This window comes from Geotrypetes seraphini, chromosome 2 (assembly GCF_902459505.1).
Source record: "Geotrypetes seraphini chromosome 2, aGeoSer1.1, whole genome shotgun sequence".
In the NCBI taxonomy this organism is placed as follows: Eukaryota; Metazoa; Chordata; class Amphibia; order Gymnophiona; family Dermophiidae; genus Geotrypetes; species Geotrypetes seraphini.
Genome location: NC_047085.1, coordinates 103,541,653 through 103,562,891, shown reverse-complemented (window position 1 = coordinate 103,562,891; position 21,239 = coordinate 103,541,653). Strand labels below are relative to the sequence as shown.

The window sequence follows — 21,239 nt, the reverse complement described above, 5'->3', positions numbered from 1 at the left end:
CCAGTGTTCTTCAACCTTTTTACACCTATGGACCGGTGGAAATAAAATAATTATTTCATGGTCCGGCACTGGTCCGCAGACTAGCAGTTGAAGAACACTAATATATAGCATAACTCTTGTCATAGTCATGCTTTGTAGACTTAAATTTTGAAAGTAATTATGGAGTTTATTACAACAAAACCAACCAAATCTCCTATTCTACAAAATTGTTTTAAATCTCCTTTAATCTCCCCCCTCAGACATTGTTCTGCTTACTGGCATGTTTGCTTCTGTATTGCACAGACATAGCTTCTCCACTTTGGTAAGGTCTATTGCAGGGGTGTCAAACTCAATCACATTAAAGAGCCGAAATCCAAAACACAGGCTAAGTCGCGGGCCAGACCCCACTCAATCTCCGCCTCAGATCCCGCCACCATAAGAGTACTAATTGTAACACTATTTTTTCCATTCATTTTTCATATATACACACAATATAATCTTATTTAAAACACATAATAGTTAACCACAAAATTAAACTACACAAAGCACACTTTATGCTTCTCAACATTCATTCCTACCAGAACACAGATAACCCCTTTGCGAATACAGGACCAAAAACTAAAAGTACTAATATATACAAACAAACCCTAAGATGCAAGACTCTGCATGCAGTACAACCCCAGAGAAAAAGAAACAAATGCATTTCTTCCTGAACAGTGCAAAATACAGACAGCAGATGTAAATTCTCAAAATTGACACAACTGAATCACTAAATTCAAAAATAAAATCATTCCCCCTACCTTTGTTGTCTCCTTCCCTCCATGCTATGCCTCAGTTAGGTGCCTTTCCTTCTGGCCTGCTCCCGCCTGGCTGTTTTATGCTGTCCCCGGTGTTATCTTCTGGCTGGCTCCCTCTTCCTCACTGCCACAGTGCACAAAGCCGTGGGCAGTGGCTCCTCATGCATCCCGCGTCTCATCTGGAAGCCTTCCCTATGATGTTCCAATGTCAGAGAGAAGGCTTCCGGTTCAAGCATAGAACGCGCATAGGAGCCGCTGCTCGTGGCTTTGTGCACTGGGGCAGTGAGGAAGAGGGAGCCGGCCAGAAGATAAAGCCACATTGATCGCACAGCGGACTGGCGGTTGAAGAACACTGTCTCAGGGCCTGATGCATGTGCTGACCCTGCGGACCTGCAGGAAATTTTTGCATAATGGCGGGTGAAGAACACTTCTCTAGACCACTTCAAGTCTTTTTATATCTTTGTACGAATAGGGAAGAAAAAAATACTTATACTAGCCAACTTTAAAGGAGCTACATAAGATCACAAAATCTGAAGAGGCACATTAGATATCCAAAAATGTATAAGGCAAACCGTGCTCAGAACTGGTGTAATTTTCAGAACAAATATCGGGACAAGCCCAGTTGTGAAATGCTGTGGCTTCACACTTCGATCATTGCACCTGAAATACTGCGTCCAGCACTGGTCGCCGTATATGAAGAAAGACACGGTACTACTCGAAAGGGTCCAGAGAAGAGTGACTAAAATGGTTAAGGTATCTTCTGTACAGATACAATATGACTTAATATCTTCTAAAAATACTATCTACCATTGGTCTTTACGGTCTCTATCAAAAGGGAAAGCTATATCTTTTTTTTTTATAATATTCTAAGAGACCAATCCTTCATTTTCTCATATCATGCTATGAAACACTGGGATAATATAATAACCATTCCACTTTCTGACATTGACTGGGAACTCTTTTGGTCTTCAACAAACCGCCCACTTTTATCTTCTAGAGTTTCACAATCAATGCTCTTTGTAATGTGGAATGCAATATGGACCCCATTTCGTATGTGGAAAGCCAAATTAAAACAAGATTCTATCTGCTGGAACTGTTTGAAAGAGGAAGGAACTCTTGATCATATGTTCTTCCATTGTACTCTGGTCCGATCTTTTTGGTCCAAAATCTGGAATACCATACAATCTATCACCAACTGCTCAGAAGAGATTTCTATGGACATTATAATCCTTCGATCTCAACACCCCTGTTTCGCGCAATCAAATTGTCCTCCTAAACTCATTGATACCATGTTTGTGACTGCTCTCATGCATATTCTGAAAAATTGGAAATCATCTTCGTTATTAGATTATACTTTTTGGTGGAACTCTCTATGTATGTACCACAGATTTGAATCATATGCATATGAAAATAAAATTTCACTCCGTAAATCCATGAATTGGAAAAACAAAAAATCACCCTGGTCATTTTTAGATTCATATGTACATTCTACTATGTAGACACTCCTGTCTTCTCCTCTCTTTAAAAATTTTTTTTTTTTTTTTCTCTCTTCTTTTTTCCTCTCTCTTTCAATTTTTACTTTGTAATATTTCACTTTCTATTGTCATACATCACCACAAACAAATCCAATACTCTGAGCTTTTCTTAATAATATGGGCCTTTATAATTAACTGTATATTAATGCAAAATGTTATACTACTTTTATGTATTTGAATTGCTCCTTGTATTTTTTAAAATACTGAATAAAAATTTATTGAACAAAAAAAAAAAAATGGTTAAGGGGCTTGAGGAGTTGCCGTACAGTGAGAGATTAGAGAAACTGGGCATCTTCTTCCTTGAAAAGAGGAGGTAGAGAGGAGACATGATCTAAACCAGGGGTGCCCACACTTTTTGGGCTTGCGAGCTACTTTTAAAATGACCAAGTCAAAATGATCTACCAACAATAAAATTTTAAAAAAAAACACAACGCACACTGTACGCATACAATTGTTAATTATCATTCCTATTCTGGGGTTTTTTCAAAGAGGTCAAAGGAGATGACTCTATGCACTGACACCTCAGTAACAACCATACAAAAATAGACAAATACCCACCCCCTCCCTTTTTACTAAACCACGATAGCAGTTTTTAGCGCAGGGAGCTGCGCTGAATGCCCAGCGCTGCTCTCGATGCTCATAGGCTCCCTGCGCTAAAAACCTCTTGCGGTTTAGTAAAAGGGGACCATATTGTAAAATATAGAGAGCAGATATAAATTCAGACACATTTTGATCACTAAATTTAAAATAAAATCATTTTTTCTACCTTGTCTGGTGATTTCATGAGTCTCTGGTTGCACTTTCTTCTTCTGACTGTGCATCCAATCTTTCTTCCCTTCTTTTAGCCTGTATGCTTCCTCTCTTCCTGACCTCATTCCCCCCCCAATGTTTTCTTCTTCTCTCCTTGCCCTCTCTTTCTTTCTCTCTTCATGCCCCCATTCTTTTTTTCTGTTTCTCTTCTTTCCTTCTGTCTCCCTGCCTGCCCTCTTTCTCCCTCCCTGCCCACCCACAAGCCACTGCTTCTGCCGCTGCCATCGGATAACAGGCCCCCAAAGCCGCCCGCCGCCGGCCAAGCTCTCCTTGCTTCGGGCCCACCAGCATTCCTCTCCCCGACGTCAATTTTGCCGTCGGAGAGGAAGTTCCGCTGGCCAGAACTTCCTCTCCGACGGCACAATTGAGGTCGGGAAGAGGAAGGCTGATCGGCCTAAGATCGACATTTTGGGAAAAATGCTGCCGGGTCCTGCCTTTGAGGAAACAGAAAGTAGGCAGGACTTGGCAGCAAGAAGAGCAAATCGCAAGCTTCACTGATCTGTCTCCCGCTTTAGCCCGCGAACAGGGCTCTAACATGTGCGTGCCGGCTTCCCTTCTTACCCCCTCCCCTCCCCGGACATAACTTCCGGTTTCAGAGGGAAGCGAAGGGAAGCCGGTACAAGCACATGTTAGCCCCCGGAGCATAAGTTCTCCAAGCCTTTTTTTTTTTTTAATGTTGAGCAGCGGAGGCAGCAGCAGAATTCAGGAGCGGGCCAGTCAGGAGGGGAAAAAAGAGAAGGGAAGAAGGGAACCCGTTCTGCGATCGACTGGGGTCGCCTGAGCGAGCGACCTGTCGATCGCGATCGACGCGTTGGGCACCCCTGATCTAAACATTCAAAATATTGAAGGGAATGGATTTAGTAGATAAAAACAGACTGTTCACACTTTCCAAGGTAGGGAGAACGAGAGGGCACTCTCTAAAGTTGAAAGGGGATAGATTCCGTACAAACGTAAGGAAGTTCTTCTTCACCCAGAGAGTGGTGAAGAGCTGGAACGCTCTTCTGGAGTCTGTTGTAGGGGAAAACACCCTCTAGGGTTTCAAGACTAAGCTGGACAATTTCCTGCTAAACTGGGACGTACACAGATGAGCACTGGTCTTTGACCCGGGGGCTGCCGCATGAGCGGACTGCTGGGCACGATGGACCACTGGTCTGACTCAGCAGCGGCAATTCTTATGTTCTTATGGCTCAAAAAAATACAAAAAAAACAATTTGAATGCTGTAAGTGAATGGAAAAGACAGACCACACTTTTTGAATGAAGCCTTAAGGGTCTTCCGAAGCAGCTGTCGTGAAATGCATCAAGACCCAGAGCCTTTACTGCAAGTTCTTACAATCACAAGATAAGTTATTTTTGTATTTTTTTGAGCCTTGCCATTAGTAAAAACCTGTGCAATGATCGAAGTGTGAAGCTACATCATTTAACAACAGGCTTGTCCTGATGTTTGGTCTGAAAATTACATCAGTTCTGAGCACGGTTTGGCATTAGTGATAAGAATTGCCTTATACATTTTTTGATATCTAATGTGCCTTTTCAGTTTTTATATCTTTGGCCAGATACGGCCTCTAAATTGAACACAATACTCCAAGTGGGGCCTCATCAATGACCAACACCTTCTTCTATCTAGAGAGGTTATACCTCTCTAGATACATCCTAGCATTCTCCTGGCTACAGCCACTACCATGTCACACTGCTTTGTTGCCTTCAGATCCTCAGACATCATCACCCCAAGGTCTCTTTCCCCCTCCATATATATCAGCCTCTCACCTCCCAGAATCTACATCTCCCTCAGATTTCTGCTTCCTTAAACGCATCAATCTGCACTTCTTTGCACTGAATTTTAATTGTCAGTAATCAGACTATTCTTCCAACTTTTGCAAATTCTTTTTCATGTTTCCCACTCGCTCTGGCATATCTACTCTGTTACCAATCTTGGTATCATCCGCAAAAAGGCATACCTTTCCTTCTAACCTTTTGGCAATATCACTCACAAACATATTGAACAGAATCAGCCCCAGCACTGATCCCTGAGGCACTCCACTACTCACCTTCCTTTCTTCAAGCAAATTCCATTAACCACCACCCTTAGATGTCTGTCCATCAACCAGTTTCTAATCCAGTTCACCACTTTGGGTCCTAACTTCAGCTGGTCAAGTTTGTTCAATAGCTTTCTCTAAGGAACATTGTCAAAAGCTTTGCTGAAATCTTAGTAAATTGCATTTAGCACACTTACATTAAGAAATTTAGGTTCTTTTGCTTTATTCCAGAAAGTTCTGAAAACTTTTTTGTTTGCTAAACATTTTGGAAATTAACTATTTCAGTCTACTTTTTCTTGTCAAATTTATATATTATGTTTTACATTATTGTAAACCGAGTCAAGCTCTTCTTGGTTGATGACTCGGTCTATAAAACTAAGTTTTAGTTTAGTTTAGTTTATATCTCTGGTCACCTACCCAAAGAATTCAATCAGATCTGTTTGGCACAATTTACCTCTCGTAAAACCATGTTGTCTCGGTTCTTGTAACCCATTTGATTCTAGGAATTTCACTATTCTCTCCTTCAGCAGCGCTTCCATTATTTTTCCAATAACCAATGTGAGGTTTACTAGTTTGTAGTTTCCTGCTTCATCTCTGCGACCACATCTGTGAAGATGGAACATCTGCTTTTTTCCAATCCCATGGAACCACTCCTATCTCCACAGATTTATTATCTGATCTTTAAGTGAGTCACCAGAACTTCTCTGAGCTCCCTCAATATCCTGAGATGGTTCCCATCCGGTCCCATGACTTTATCCACCTTCAATTTTTCAAGTTATTCATAAACACTTTCTTCCATGAACGGCACAATAGCCACTCCATTCTCACTTGTAATTTTGCCTGCCAATCATGGTCCTTCTCTAGGATTTTCCTCCTTGAACACAAAGCAGAAGTATTTGTTTAGCACGTTTGCTTTTTCCTGATCCCTCTCCATATAGCAGTTTATAGCATCATTCAGTCTTGCAATTCCATTTTCATCTTCCTTCTTTCACTAAAATACATGAAATTTGTGTTTCCTTTATTGACATTTCTAACCATTTGCTCTTCCGCCTGTGCTTTCACCATATGTATCTCTCTCTTGGATTCTTTCATTTTCATCCAGTATTCCTTTTTGTGCTCCTCTTCTTGAGTATTTTTATATTTCACGAACGCCAACTCTTTTGCCTTTATTTTCTCCACCACTAGTTTGGAGAACCATATCGGTTTCCTTTTTCTCTTGTTTTTATTTTCCTACATAAAGGTCAGTAGCCATTTTTATTGATCCTTTCAGCTTGGACAACTGTTATTCCACTTCCCTTATGTCCTTCCATCCTATTATTGTTTATTTAAAGCTTCTATACCGCTACTAATGATTTTCTTCAGATACTCCTCTGTTTTACTAAAGTCCATATGTTTGAAATCCAAGACTTTAGTTGTTATATCAAACCAAACTGTTTGATGATCACTACTGCCCAGGGATCTCCCTGCCGCGATTAATATAGTGCCTACGGCAGCCAGTCTCCCCTCCCCCAACAATCGTGGCAGGAGGGTACCCAACCCCTTCTGCTGACAAAACCCACAATCGCCGGCAGGAAGGTGCTCAACCCTTCCTGCTGGTAGGCCCCCCATCTCACCCCAATGATCGTGGCAGGAGGGTGCCCAACCCCTCCTGCAGACGAAACCTGCAATCGCCAGCAGGAAGGTGCTCAACCCTTCCTGCCGGTAGGCCCACCCCCACCCCACCCCGACAATCACGGCAGGAGGATGCCCAACCCCTCCTGCTAACAGAACCTGCCCCCCCCACCCCCCCCGAAGATCGCCAGAAGGAGGGTGCTCAACCCCTATAGCAGGAGGGGGCCTTTGGCACCTGGGACAATCAGGCCCTAAGATCCTGTGAGTTGGACAGGGGAGAGGCAGGCCTGCCTCATTTGAAAGGAGGCGGGCCTTCTGGCTGGACGGTGTGAGGACCCGTCTGGCCAACTTGCACGTAAGCCCGAGGGGGAGTTCTGGGGTGGGGGGGTTTCATTGGGGGGATCCGGCAGGAGGGGTTGGGCACCCTCCTGCCGGCAATATTCAGGGGTGCCACTGAGGAGTCTGGGGAGGGGGGTTGGGGCATTTTGTTTGGGGGGGGTCATTAGAGGGGGTGTCTGGTAGGAGGGGTTGGGTACTCACCTGCCGGTGATATTTGGGGGGGGGGGCGGGTTCTGTCAGCAGGAAGGTTTGGACACCCTCCTGCTGCGATCGTCAGGGGTGTTTGGGGAAGGGAGACTGATTAAGTATAGCGGCCGCCTCTAAACAAACCCGATTCTGTAACCGGCGTCTGCATCATGGACGTCGGTTACAGAATCGGGTTTACTTTGGGCGGAATGATTGCTTTTAAATTGAAAATAAATATTGAAAAAACAAAAATTTTTTAGCAACGCCCAATGAAAGGATAAAAGAAAACACGATTCACGTGAGCGGGCGGGAATACAAAATTGAACAATCCATTAAAATATTGGGTGTAACTCTCGATAAACATTTGACCCTGGGAAAACATATTGATCTACTGTTTAAGAAATGTATTTCGGTCTTATGGAAGCTCTGCACCATTAAGAAGTTTTTTGATGAACCTTCTTTTCATTTGCTGGTGCAGTCATCCATTTTGAGTATTTTGGATTATTGTAATATTATATATTTAGGGGCCTACAAAAAAATACTCAAAAAATTGAGACTGATTCAGAACACTGCGGTTCGCCTCATTTTTGGACTAAAAAAATGGGAGCACATTACCCCTTTCTATCAAAAACTCCACTGGCTGCCAGCAGAGTCCAGAGTTCTGTTTAAGTTTTCTTGCATTTTTTACAAAGCAGTTTTCAGGATGCTACCAGATTACCTTGCCTCTCTTGCATTCGTTACAAAGCAATTTTCGGGATACTACCAGATTACCTTGCCTCTCAGTTTTCTTTGATCTATTCTAATAAGAATACACGCAGAATAAATCTATTTAATTACCCTTCTCTGAAGTCACGTCAATATAAAAAGTTTTTTGACAAAATTTTATCATTCCAGGCCACTAAACTGAACATATGGCTTGGAAAACCTATACTTGAGGCTACTTCTTATTTTGATTTTAGAAAATCACTAAAGACACGCCTGTTTGACATGTTTACATTTTAGTTGTGATACTGTTTTAACTTCTTCTTGATTTTTAATTGATGTATTCTTTTTTATCGACTGTGTTATTATGTACTTTATATACATTGACTGTATGTATCTTTTCTGTTGTGAACCACTTTGAATTTTTGGTATAGCGGTATACAAAACAATAAATTATTATTATTATAGGACGGCCCAGGACGGGCGTCCTATACAGAATCCAGGCCTGAGACACTACTAGGCTCCCTTCTGGACACAGCTAGACAACACCTCAGCACAGGCAAAAAAATGCTGATTATTCAACTAGATCTCACCACAGCATTTGATCTGGTAGACCACGACATCCTGCTACAAATACTAGATACAATAGGAATCACATGCAAAGTACACACATGGTTTCAAGGATTCCTACAATCCAGGACCTACAGAGTAAAGACAAACAAAGAAAAATCAGAACCATGGTCCAACCTCTGTGGCATACTCCAAGGATCACCATTATCCCCAACACTCTTCAATCTCCACATTGCATCCCTCAGCACCTGCCTAGACAAAATAGGCTTAACCTACTATAGCTATGCAGACGACATCACCACTCTCTTTCCTTTTGATCAGCCAATGCCCATCATGACAGACACACTACACAGAACTCTAGACACAGTGGCAACATGGATGAAAGACCACAAACGAAAATTGAACCCAGACAAAACAAAATTCATACTTCTTGAAAAAAATAAAACCCCAACCATAACAAACCTTGTAATAAAATCAATCACATACCCCATTCAACCCACTCTAAAACTTCTGGGAATGACGATAGACAGATGCTGCACCATGCAACCACAAATCAACAAAACAATACAGAAATCATTCGTGGTCATGAGAAACCCAAGGCAAATTCAAAAATTCTTCAATAGAAAACAATTCCAGCTCATGGTCCAGTCCCTAGTCCTAGGTCTCCTTGACTACTGCAACATCCTATATCTCCCCTGCCCCACAACAATGATAAAACAACTACAAACAGTACAAAATACAGCCCTGAGACAAATCTATTCACTAAGAAAACACAACCACATTACCGAGGCATACCTCGACTCACACTAGCTCCCAATTCAAGCAAGAATACTATTTAAATTCTACTGTCTTTTATTTAAATCCATAAATGGTGACAGCCTAGCTTACTTGAATAACCGCCTAATCCAAACTACCACAACCAGACACAGGAGAACCCAGACACCATTCACATACCCTCCAATCAGAGACATCAAACGGAAAAAAACTGTACAATGGCCTTTTAGCCACACAGGCAACAAAACTAGACTACCAACTCTCCAATCTACTAATCTCGACCCCAGACTACAAAATTTTCAGAAAAGAAATAAAAACCCTGCTATTCAAGAAATCCATTAAGACTAATACCATATGAAACATTTCAATCCTCTGAAGCAACTTGCTCTACTCTGTAACATGTCCAGAAATCCTCTTCTGTAATCTGCCTTGAACCGCAAGGTAATGGTGGAATAAAAATCACTAATGTAATATTAAGATTCCACGTAGGAAAAGGCTGATGTAAAAGAGGACGCAAGCGAAGCACCTCTCTAAGATGGATGAGCCGTTGGTGAACTGGATCCACTGTGTGCTCAGACATTAAAGACCTGCCACTTGAACTTTAAGGTAGGTTACTGCCAAACCTTTATTGAAACCTGCCTGCAGGAAAGCCAGAACCATGGGAATAGAAACCCTCACTGGCTCCACCTGGTCTTTAAGCATCACACCAACATTGCTAGGGAGGGTCATGCACTTGGTAACCTGCGCCACTGTGGAATCAACCTTTGCCTGCTCAAAAAACTGCTGAAATTCAGGAGCCACAGGATACATTCAGATCCTGGACCCATGCCGGCTCCCCAGCCCTCGAAAATACAGAGGCAAGGCCTGAAGCTCCTGCACCCTCCCCCAGTGTGTTGTGGCATGCGGACACAGGAGCTCTTGCACCGGCAATCTGGCTAACTCTGCCCAAGAGGAGGAAACTCCTCTGATCGAATAAGCCCGCACCCCTAAGGGGGGACATCATTCCTGCCATCACGCAAGCCATGGAAATGACCATGAAGTCATCTGGAAATGGTAGGCTTAGAGGCTGGCCTACTTTTGTGAGCAGGACCCCGCCAGAACAAACAGGCAGTCAAAGAAACGAAACTCATTGGCAACTTCCAAATACCACACCAAAAGCCTGTGCATGGCTAGGGACTGCAGCACCTGGTCCTGGACCCTTGAACCAGAGGAAGCAAATGCTGGAAGCTGGACTTCCTGAGGCACATGGAAAGCAGAAACCACTTTCGTAAAAAAAAAAGAAGGAACAGTACGCAGCAGCATTGCGGAATCCGTAAAACGGAGATAAGGATCCCCACTGAAAAGAGCTGAAACTCCCTGGGCTGAGGTCATAACCACAAGGAAGATTGTATGGACTATGAGATGCCTGCTCTAACGACTCATATGATGGACAAGCCATAGAGCGCAGAACCAGATTTAGGTCCCATGGTGGACAGGGAAGGCGCCAAGGCCTTAGTCGAAATGCGCCCCTTATAAACTGGACCCCATCTGGAGGTACAGCCAAGGGGCCCCTCAGCCCATACAAAAAAGACCAGCAGGCTGAATCCAGAGCGAAGTCACAGCAAGACCCTTCTTCAGGCCATCCTGTAAAAACTCCAGGACCCAAGGAATCGAAGGAAGAGAACGATCTGAGGGTACACCAAGCTTGGTAACACCTCCAAGCCTTCGCATAGGCCACCACTATAGCCTTCCAATTAAGATGAAGCATGTGGCATCACTACTGAAGAAGAGCCCCAGCCCATGAAGGTAGCGCGCCCAAGAGCCACCCAGAAGATCAAAGCGGTCCGCATCTTGCAGAGCAATTGGCCCCTACATGAGAAGGAAAAAGGGATAAGGCAATTGGAGCCCCCCTGCTTCTGCTGGAGCCGAACCAGGTCGGCATACCTCGAACACCTCAGCAAATCGGAAGCTACCAGGACTGTTAGCCGTCTCAACAGACGTCTTACCATGGGCCACAGAGGGAAGACATAAAGAAGACCCTTGCAGGACCAGGGCTGAACCTGTGCTACTGGCCTCTCAACAACTGTAGAACTGATCGGCCTTTTTGTTCACTGCGGTCACCATGACATCGAACACGGGGTATCCCCACTGATGCACTATGCAAGTGAACACTCTGCAAGACATAGACCACTCTCCGGGGACCAGTGTCTAATGACTGTGAAAGATTGCCTGAACATCATCCACACCTGCCACATGCACCGCAGAGCCACAAGGGGCCTCTCTGACCATCAAAAGAGCAGCCAAGCTTCCACACTCAGAGAAGAACCCTTTGTGACACCCTTACGATGGATGAAAGCTAACACAGTGGCCTTTGTCCTAGAACAAACGTATGGCTTGATGACAGAGATGACCTTGGAGCGGGACCACTTGCGTCTTGCCATTTGCATCTTACCATTTTTTTGGGTGGCAGGAAATGGCAGGGAACTTCCAGTGGCAGAAGGGAGTGGGAATCCCTCCTGCCGCATCGCTGCCATGGAGGGGAAGGAGGGAGTCGCACTGGCAGGAGGGAGTAGACATCCCTCCTGCCATTTTAGCTGAAGTAGTGGTTGGGGGGGGGTTTGCAGTACCCTAATAGCAGTGACAGGATGCTGCTTCTCCTGTTACTGCGCATGTGTCAATTGTTCACTGAGCGATTGATTGATCACGTTTACGTGCAAATCATTTGCATGCAAACTTGATAGCGAATCAATCATTACTGGAGAATTGGCCAACAGTGATTGAGTCGCCATCTTTAGTGCATCTAGCCCTTAAACAGCAAACTTCTCTTTCAATATTATCATTGTTCTGATTCAGTACTGTCTAATTTATTTATTTGAAGTACACAATAGGTCTGTCAGATAGCAACAAAGCAAAACAGACTAAAAAGTAATAGATAAGGACTTGTATAACACAATAATAAATTATCCAGAAAACACTTATGTAATCATGTAGATTTACAAATCAGGGCACAATAGGAATTAAGATATATTACAAAGAAGAACAGAGTAGAATCATTTCAAGAGAAGGGTCTTTCTACCAGATTTTAAATGTAGTAAATAAGGGTCCAAATGCAAGGATTTTGGCAGTTGGCTCCACAGTGTAGGGGCTAGTCAACAAAATGTCATATCCAGATAATGTTTCAAGATCAACAATCTCATAGAAAAGAAAATAACTACTCCTTTGGCTTTCAAATCAATATTGGACCAGGGTCTGGATTTAGCACCCTCATTTTTAATTACATAGCGATTTTACCTGCTCTCCATTTTATAGCCACTCCCAAATTACTTTAACACAATCACTGCAATGTCAGATCTCAGGTGGAATCATGATTCTTAAAACCAGCTACTATCCCTCTCATTCTATATGTTGCTTAAATTTAAGCCAGGTAGATAGTGAAAAGGCCATCCGATGAAAGAACAAGCCACAAGTCAAGACCTGATCTGGCCTGTGTTTTTGCATTTTGCCTGAGTTAGGGGTCAATGAAAGTTCTCACAAAGAAGGTTTCCGGTGATATTCACACAACGATATCCAACAAATAGGATAGTGTAGCCAAGCACAGTGTCCTGGAAACTTTGAACTACATCAGTTTTCAGGAAGCCATGCTTGACCACATAATAGAAATCCAACAAATAGTGTGGTCAAGTATGGCATCCTGGAAACTGGTGTAGTTCAAAGTTTCCAGGACGCTGTGTTTGATCACACTATCCTAGAAGCCAGAAGCCTTCTTTCTGGGAACATTTACTGATCCCTGATGCTGGCAAAATGCTGAAACACAGGCTGTGCCGGGTCTTTTAATAAACTTCCAGCTTCTGTTTCATCTGAGGACTGCTTCACTACTTAGCTTACTATACTTTGCCTTGCCTCTGATCTGCTTGCTTAAATTTATAAAATACTGCCACTTACACATGTAAGTGTGTACTTCCATGTGTAAATGACAGTAATATGCTTAACTGGTATTCTAAGATTATATGCTAAAATAGTTTCATACTTAATTTTCTTGGGGGTGAGAGGCATGGTGAAGCGTAGAAATTCATGCACTTATTTTATAGAATACTTTGAATTATATATGCAAATGTCGCATTTAGGCACTAAAATTTGCACCATGGACTTGTTATGAATGTAGGCACAGTGTTGCACCTTCAAAAAGATATAAATAGGATGGATATCAGTCCAGAGGACTGCTACAAAACTGGTTAGTGTCTTTGTTATAAATCATATGGGGACAAACTTAGAGACCTTAATATGTATAATCTGGAAGAAAGACAGGAGAGAGGGGATATGATAGAGACATTTAAATATCTCCATGTTATTAATGCACAGGAGACGAATCTTTTTCTAATGAAGGAAAACTCCAGAAGAAGAGGGCAAAGGATGAAGTTAAAAGGTGATATGCTTAGCAGTAATCTAAGGAAATACTTCTTTACAAAAAGGGTGGTAGATGCGTGAAATAGTTTCTCAGTAGGTGGAGACAAAGACTGTATCTGAATTCAAGATAACATGAGACAGGCATGTGGGATCTTTCAAGGACAGGAGGAGATAGTTGATGCTGTGGATGGGCAGACTGGATGGGCCATTTGGCCTTTATCTGCCATCATGTATCTATGATACTAACATACACTAACTCTATAACAGCAATTCAATGCATGCACTATTACAGAATGGGTGAACTAGCTGCTTAATTTTGGCAGTTAAATGGTGGTGTCCTTTATAGAATTACCTCTTATGCATCATTGCTCCACAAAGAATATAAAATTATGCCTGCAAGAGGCTCTGAAGACTGCCTCTACAGCTTTCCAAGCCCCATGCACCCAAAGGACTGGAAGAACTGAGTCAGGAGTCTAACCTGTTCTTTATAAGGCAGTGTGCATTAGTGACATTGAGCAACCAGGCCGGCTATTACTGTAATTTTTAAAAATTGTTCATACCTGTATACTAGTCATGCCAAGTTCTTGGCTACCCCGTCCTTGAGCAATTTTGGATAGGTCATTCACCAGTCTCTCAAATATATTAGCAGCATTTAAGTCACAATCATAGTTTACATATATATCCACTACACTCTGGGCATCTGTATTAATGATAATTAAAAGAACATGGTTACTAGAGACAGTCAAAATAAAACTGCATACAACTTTCTGACAGCCATATAATAGAGAATTCTATCATTTCTAAGAATATCAACTAGACCCAGTACTACTATCTCAAACTATAGATAAAATAGATCATTTGGAGAAATGATCAGATGTTATTACTACTACTATTATTTCTAAAGGGGAAAAGGATAGTGAGAGTATACTACTGTACGCCTAACCAGGATGAATAGACAAATGCTGAAATGTTATCAGAAATCAGGGAGACTAACAAACTGGGTTACACAACAATGGGTAATTTCAGCTACCCTAACATTGACTGGTTAAATGTAACATCAGGGAGGGAGATAAAATTCCTTAATAAAATCAAGGACTGTTTTATGGAGCCACTTGTTCAGGCAAAGCAATTCTAGATCTTGTTCTTAGTGGAATGCATGAATTGGTGCGGGAATGGTGAAGTTTCTGGAATCCAGTGGATTACAGGACCAGAGGCAACAAGGGTTTACTAGAGGTAGGTCTTGTAAGAAAAAACTAATCAATTTCTTTGACTGGGTGACCAGAGAATTGGGTAGAAGGAGTGTGCTAGATGTGGTGAATTTAGATTTTAGCAAAGCCTTTGACAATGTACCACATAGACATCTAATAAATAAACTGAATGCTATTGGGATGGGCCCAAAGTGATGGGCTGGGTCAGGAACTGATTAAGTAGAATACGATAAAGGATAGTGGTCAATGGAGATTGCTCTGAGGAAAGGGATGTTACCAGTGGTGTGCCTCAAGGTTCTGTGCTTGGGCCTGTCCTTTTTAACATTTTTATAAACGATATTGCAGAAGGGCTGTCAGGTAAGATCTGCCTCTTTATTGATGATACCAAAATCTGCAAAGCTCGAAGAATGGTCTGAAATTTGGCAGCTAAAATTTAATGCTAAGAAGTGCAAGGTCATGCATTTGGGCTGCAAAAACCCGAAGGAATGGTACAGTTTAGAGCAGTATCTCGCAAACTTTCTGGCAGGCGGCACACTAAACCTAGTGCCCCAGCAAGAAGGCACCCGGAAGTGCTGGATGTCGACACGATGGTGTCCGCGTATGTGCGGAGGTCCATCTGGCCGCAGCCTGCTTTGGTGGAGGGATCTGGGAAGTGCGAGGAGAGGAGGAGAAACGCCAGCCAAGAGGAGAGTCATCTGCACCGGCTGACTTCCTACAGGACGTACCTCTCACCACGAGAGGCACGTCCTGTAGGCAGTCAGCCGGTGTAGATGACTCTCGTCCTCGTCAGTGTGTCGCAGCACACCTGAAATCTTATGAGGCACACAGTTTGCAATACACTGGTTTAGGGGGTGAGAAACTTATGTGCATGACAGAAGAGTGGGACTTGGGTGTGATTATATGTGATGTTCTTAAAGTAGCCAATCAGGTTGAAGAGGTGGCAGCGAAAGCTAGAAGGATGCTAGGGTGCATAGGAAGAGATATGGCAGGTAGGAAAAAGGAGATATTGATGCCCTTGTATAAGACTCTGGTGAGGCCTCATTTAGAATATTGTGTACAGTTCTGGAGACCACATCTTCAAAAAGATATAAAAAGGATGGAAACAGTCCAGAGGAAGGCTACTAAAATGGTGCATGGTCTTCATCATAAGGCGTATGGGGACAAAGATCTCAATCTGTATACTTTAGAGGAAAGGCGAGAGAGGGGAAGATATGATAGAGATGTTTAAATACCTATGTGGCATAAATGCGCATGAGTTGAGTCTCTTTCAATTGAAAGAAAGATCTGGAATGAGAGGGGCATAGGATGAAGTTAAGAGGTGATAGGCTCCGGAGTAATTTAAGGAAATACCTTTTTACAGAAAGGGTGGTAGATATGGGGAACTGTCTCCTAGATGAAGTGGTGGAGACAGAGACTGTGTCTGAATTCAAGAAGGCATGGGATAGGCACATGGGATCTCTCAGAGAGAGAAAGAGATAATGGTTGCTGCAGATGGGTAGACTAGATGGGCCATTTGGACTTTATCTGTTTCCATGTTTCTAGGTAATGGTGCTGGGACCGCTTGATAACAGTGATCATAACATGATCCAATTTGACATAATCCCTGGAATAAGTTCACACAGGAAATTGAATATAACAGCATTTAACTTTAAAAAAAGGAGCCTATGATAATATGAGAATGGTAAAAAAAAAAAAAAGGGAAACTTAAGGAGTAGCTACAAAGGTCAAAAATTTACATTGGATGTGGATATTATTCAAAAATACCATCCTGGAAGCTCAGATTAGATAATTGTAACCAGCACAAAGAATGGCAAGTCAAATGCAAGGCACTAATAAGGAGGCGAAAAGAGCCTTGAAAAGAAGATTGTGCTGGAAGCAAAAACCCTTTTTAAAATACTTTATTAGGTATATTAAAATCCAGAAGCCGGGAAGGGAATCAGTTGGATCGCTAGATGACAGGGATAAAAGGGGCTTTTAGGGAATACAAGGACATAATGGAGAGATCAAATTAATTCTTTGCTTCGGTCTTCACCAAGGAAGATGTAAGGGAGTTACTGGTGCCAGAAATGGTATTCAATTCTGATGAATTAGAGAAACTCAAACAAATCTCTAACACTGGAAGATGTAATGGGTGAATTTGACAAACTGAACAGTAGCAAATCGCCTGGACTGGATGGTATACATCCTAGAGTGCTGACAGAATTGAAAAAATGAACTTGCAGAGGTATTGTTAGTAATTAGAAATTTTTTCTTTAAAATCCAGCATAGTACCAAAGACTGGAGAATGGCCAACCTGATGCTGATTTTTAAAAAGGGTTCCAGAGGTGATCCGGGAAATTATAGACCAGAGAGTCTGACATCGGTGCTGGGCAAAATGGTAGAGACTATTATAAAGAAAAAAATGACAGAAGGAACATTTAGTTTCCAAATATTTATTTCTAGGTTCTATTTATATTTTAACTATCAATAATACATCTTGGATTCTAATAGGCCATGCAACATGATTTAATTTTAACCATCTTTTAAATTTATTTTCACCTTTGTCATTTTTTTTTATTCTATTAAAGATCAATCCAGTTTGACTAAGATATTTGGGAGAACCATGACTATTTATAAAAGTAGTTTTATATATATATATTTATTTATTATTATTATTTTTTTATCATTATCCTTTATTTATGATTTTTTAGATATTCAATTGTCATTATTTTTATGGTTTTATGATTTTAAATTTGCTCACATATCAAGGTTATATATGTATTTATATTTACAGTTTTATTGTCTCTTTAGTATTCATTCTTGTTTTTACAAAAACAGGTGAAGTAAGAAGCTCTGTTACACGTTTACAATTTTAAACATATGCCATTTCAGTTCTATCATTCACATTTTTATTACAATGGCATATTTATACCATTTATTCATTTCACTTTAATTCATAGTTATTCAATTCACATTTTTCCATCATTTTTGCCATGTTATCCACTTATACACATCTGTACATCGTTTCACATACTACACGTTTCACATATGCATCCACTCCTTTACTCTTGTCATTCTTTTTCTTTATCGTTCAACTTCATTTATGCTTCAATTATCTGTTCAGTGTTAGCTTATTTTTTATCCATTTCTAGTCAGTCTCTCAGTGTTTGTGATTCTGTTTTTGAAGCAATTTTTCTGTAGACACACCTCTTATTCTTATACACTGAGTCCACTTTTCCACACACATCATCACTACGCAGTGACTTTCTCCATGTTGATCATGACATACATCATTCACCAGTGCTGTTCTTTCACCTTTAAGAGGAAGACAACATGCTTGACAGCCTTCTCTCTAATTTTCCAACCACTTGCGGTTTAAAGTTTAAACAGCTACAATCACAATCAAGTAAGTAGTTTTGATGGTTTTCCATATCACTTAGCCTCTTAGTTTCGATTTGCACTTGCGGCATCAAATTATTAGGAGTGTTTAGAACATTCTTAGCATTACAACTTATAACCTAATTATAATGCATTAATAGTTTATGGTTGCCATACTGAACTAGTGTTAGTATTTGGTAGTTTTCTTCAACTCTGCCTCCTTTAGTTTTGATTTGCACTTGCAGCATAAAACTATCAATGGTATTTAGAACACTTTTTATGTTCCTACTTCACACTCCTTAATTATGATGCACTCGTAGTTTATAGTTGTCATGTCATATTGAATTGTTGCAACTTTGCAAATAAACATGATGTGGTAAGTACTGCTCGTTTCTAAAAAAATAGCAGTTTTAAGTCTGTGAAGTACTAATAGAACAGGGTTGTAAAGTATGATCAGCATATTTACCTTTATTCATATATCTGTATCAGCAAGCATGGTTCACATTTTTTTTCCCATTCTTTTCTTCCTCTTTATTAATCTCATTAAGGTACGAGTATAGTACAAACCGTGTCTTAATCACATGTTTGTCTCAATTTAATGGCTTGTTTATGGGCTAGATTCACTAAGCAAACCGATCGTGTACCTATTGGTTTGCGACCCCATTGTTACCCAATTTCCCTCCAACCAGATCATCCTCCAATTCACGAATGCAAATGAGGGGAAACGGCATTGAAATGTAGGCAGGTAGCAATTCACTAAACAAAAACCCTGCAATACTGACTGGGCTGGCCGATCACAAACAAGTGACTGCTAGGGACCAGTCATTCACTGCTTTCTGACTGCCAGCTCCTGCTCTCTGCCTGCTGTCTATCCCAACTTTCCAGCTCTCTGCCTCTGACTTTCCTGCTCTCTGCCGTGATTTTCTCATGCCGGCCTGCTCTGCCCCGAATCTTCTCTCCTGCTCCCTGCCCCGACTCTCTGCCAATTTTCTCCTTCCAGCCTGCTCTGCCCCGAAACTCTTCTCCTGCTCCAACTCTCTGCCAATTTGCTTCTGCTGGCCTGCTTTGCCTCCCAATCTCCTGCTCTCTGCCCCAAGCGTTGCCCTGGCCTTCCCCGCAGTGTGAGCCCATGGTTTTAACCCGCGGATTTAAAGCGGGTTAAAACCACGGGCTCGCTGGACTAAAGTTTAAAAAAAAGTCGCTGGTCTTCAACGCATGCGTAGACCATCTACAGATGGTCTGTGCATGCATCGGGATCGCTACAGAGCAATCGGGCGCTTGGTTGGAGGCGTGATTCCGACTGCCCTCATTTGCATGAGGGCAATTCATGAATCAGCCCCCTGGACACAGATCGGATCCCTCATGGATCCGATCTGTGCCCTTAGTGAATCTAGCCCTAAGTGTTTTCAAGGATGTTAAGGGCTTTCTTTCCTTTTAAATGTTGTTTCAGACTTGATCACTCTCTTGCTAATTTGAGTAAGAACTCTCATAATCCATACTGAGTCGGATGGCAGGAAAGGCTACAGGAGACTCTTGATAAAGCACGGCAGTGTGAAACATGTCGGGTCATCTCTCCCGAGTCATGTCAGCTTTAAAGATAAGTGGCTTGAAATACTAAATGGTAACAACATAGTTTTAAAGAAATAAGTTAAATTATATAATAGTAAAATAAAGTAGTAAAGATACCAATGGAAAGCTGGTGATAACCACATAAGTCTTCCCGCTATTAAGATATGTTTAGCGGTGGAGTGGAGGGGCTGAGGCTTTCTGTAACAACCTAAAGCATTTATTACAATCATCATTCGGGATTTTGTTATTATGACTGTTACTGCTACTGGCATTCCGAATTAAGTACTTTTAAAAAAAATTTTACATCATTATTGGGGATACTTTTTGACACAGACATTTTGTACCTGCTATGATTTCTTGTGTTTATATATATATATATACACGCATGGATTAATGAGAGAAAGCCAACAAGTATTTAGTCACGGGAAATCTTGCCTCACCAATCTACTGCATTTCTTTGAAGGGGTGAATTAACATTTGGATAAAGGTGAGCTGGTTGATATTATATATCTGGATTTTCAAAAGGCTATTTGGCAAGTTAATGAGGGTTAAAAGCCCAATAACTTCCCATAACAACAAACTTCTCTTTATTATGACAGGAGTTGCCATACAACTTATTTTGAAGAACTGGAAACACTGGGACCGATTAAATTATAATTTTTGGTGGGAATCTTTATGCCACACTTTTAAATTGTAACGTATGATTGCCATACAACTGGGACATAATAGAAAATTTAAGGATGTTTGGGAACCATTGACAAAAATCTGTAAGGAGTGATTACTGATTTAGCCCTTTGATTATACACGTCCAGGGTGGGGAAATTACCTTTAATTTAATTTATTGTTGATTGTAATTTTTGTGTATATAAGAGGGGGGAAAGAGATATGTATTTGTTATGAAATATAATTTGAATTTAAGTGCTGTTTAAAGTGTAAAATGTTTGTATAATATGTTGCACTTATTGTTAGCTTTAAAATGAATAAAGATTTTTATTTTTAAAAAAAAGGCACTTCACAAAGTACTTCATATAAAAGACTTCTCAAGAAATTAGAAAGTCACAGGATAGGAGGTAATATCCTATTATGGATTAAGAACTGGTTGAAAGACAGAAAACAGAGAGTAGGTTTAAATGGTCAATATTCTCAATGGAGAAACATAGAAAAATGACAGATAATGATAAGTATGGATTAATGAGAGAAAGCCAACAGTATTTAGTCACGGGAAATCTTGCCTCATCAATCTACTGCATTTTTTTTGAAGGGGTGAATGAACATGTGGATAAAGGTGAGTTGGTTGATATTATATATTTGGATTTTCAAAAGGCATTTCACAAAGTACCTCATAAAAGACTTCTCAAGAAATTAGAAAGTCAAGGGATAGGAAG

The 21,239-nt window shown here is 41.2% G+C and overlaps 1 protein-coding gene across 1 annotated transcript in view; it reads right to left on the bottom strand.

The window, feature by feature from the left end:
• ARFGEF1 (ADP ribosylation factor guanine nucleotide exchange factor 1) overlaps window positions 1–21,239 on the bottom strand; it is a 382,919-nt gene that overhangs the window by 214,303 nt on the left and 147,377 nt on the right. Inside the window, exon 12 of the mRNA XM_033933351.1 lies at window positions 14,281–14,420. Within this exon, the coding sequence (XP_033789242.1) occupies window positions 14,281–14,420 (140 nt within the window). The remainder of the gene's footprint in view (window positions 1–14,280; window positions 14,421–21,239) is intronic.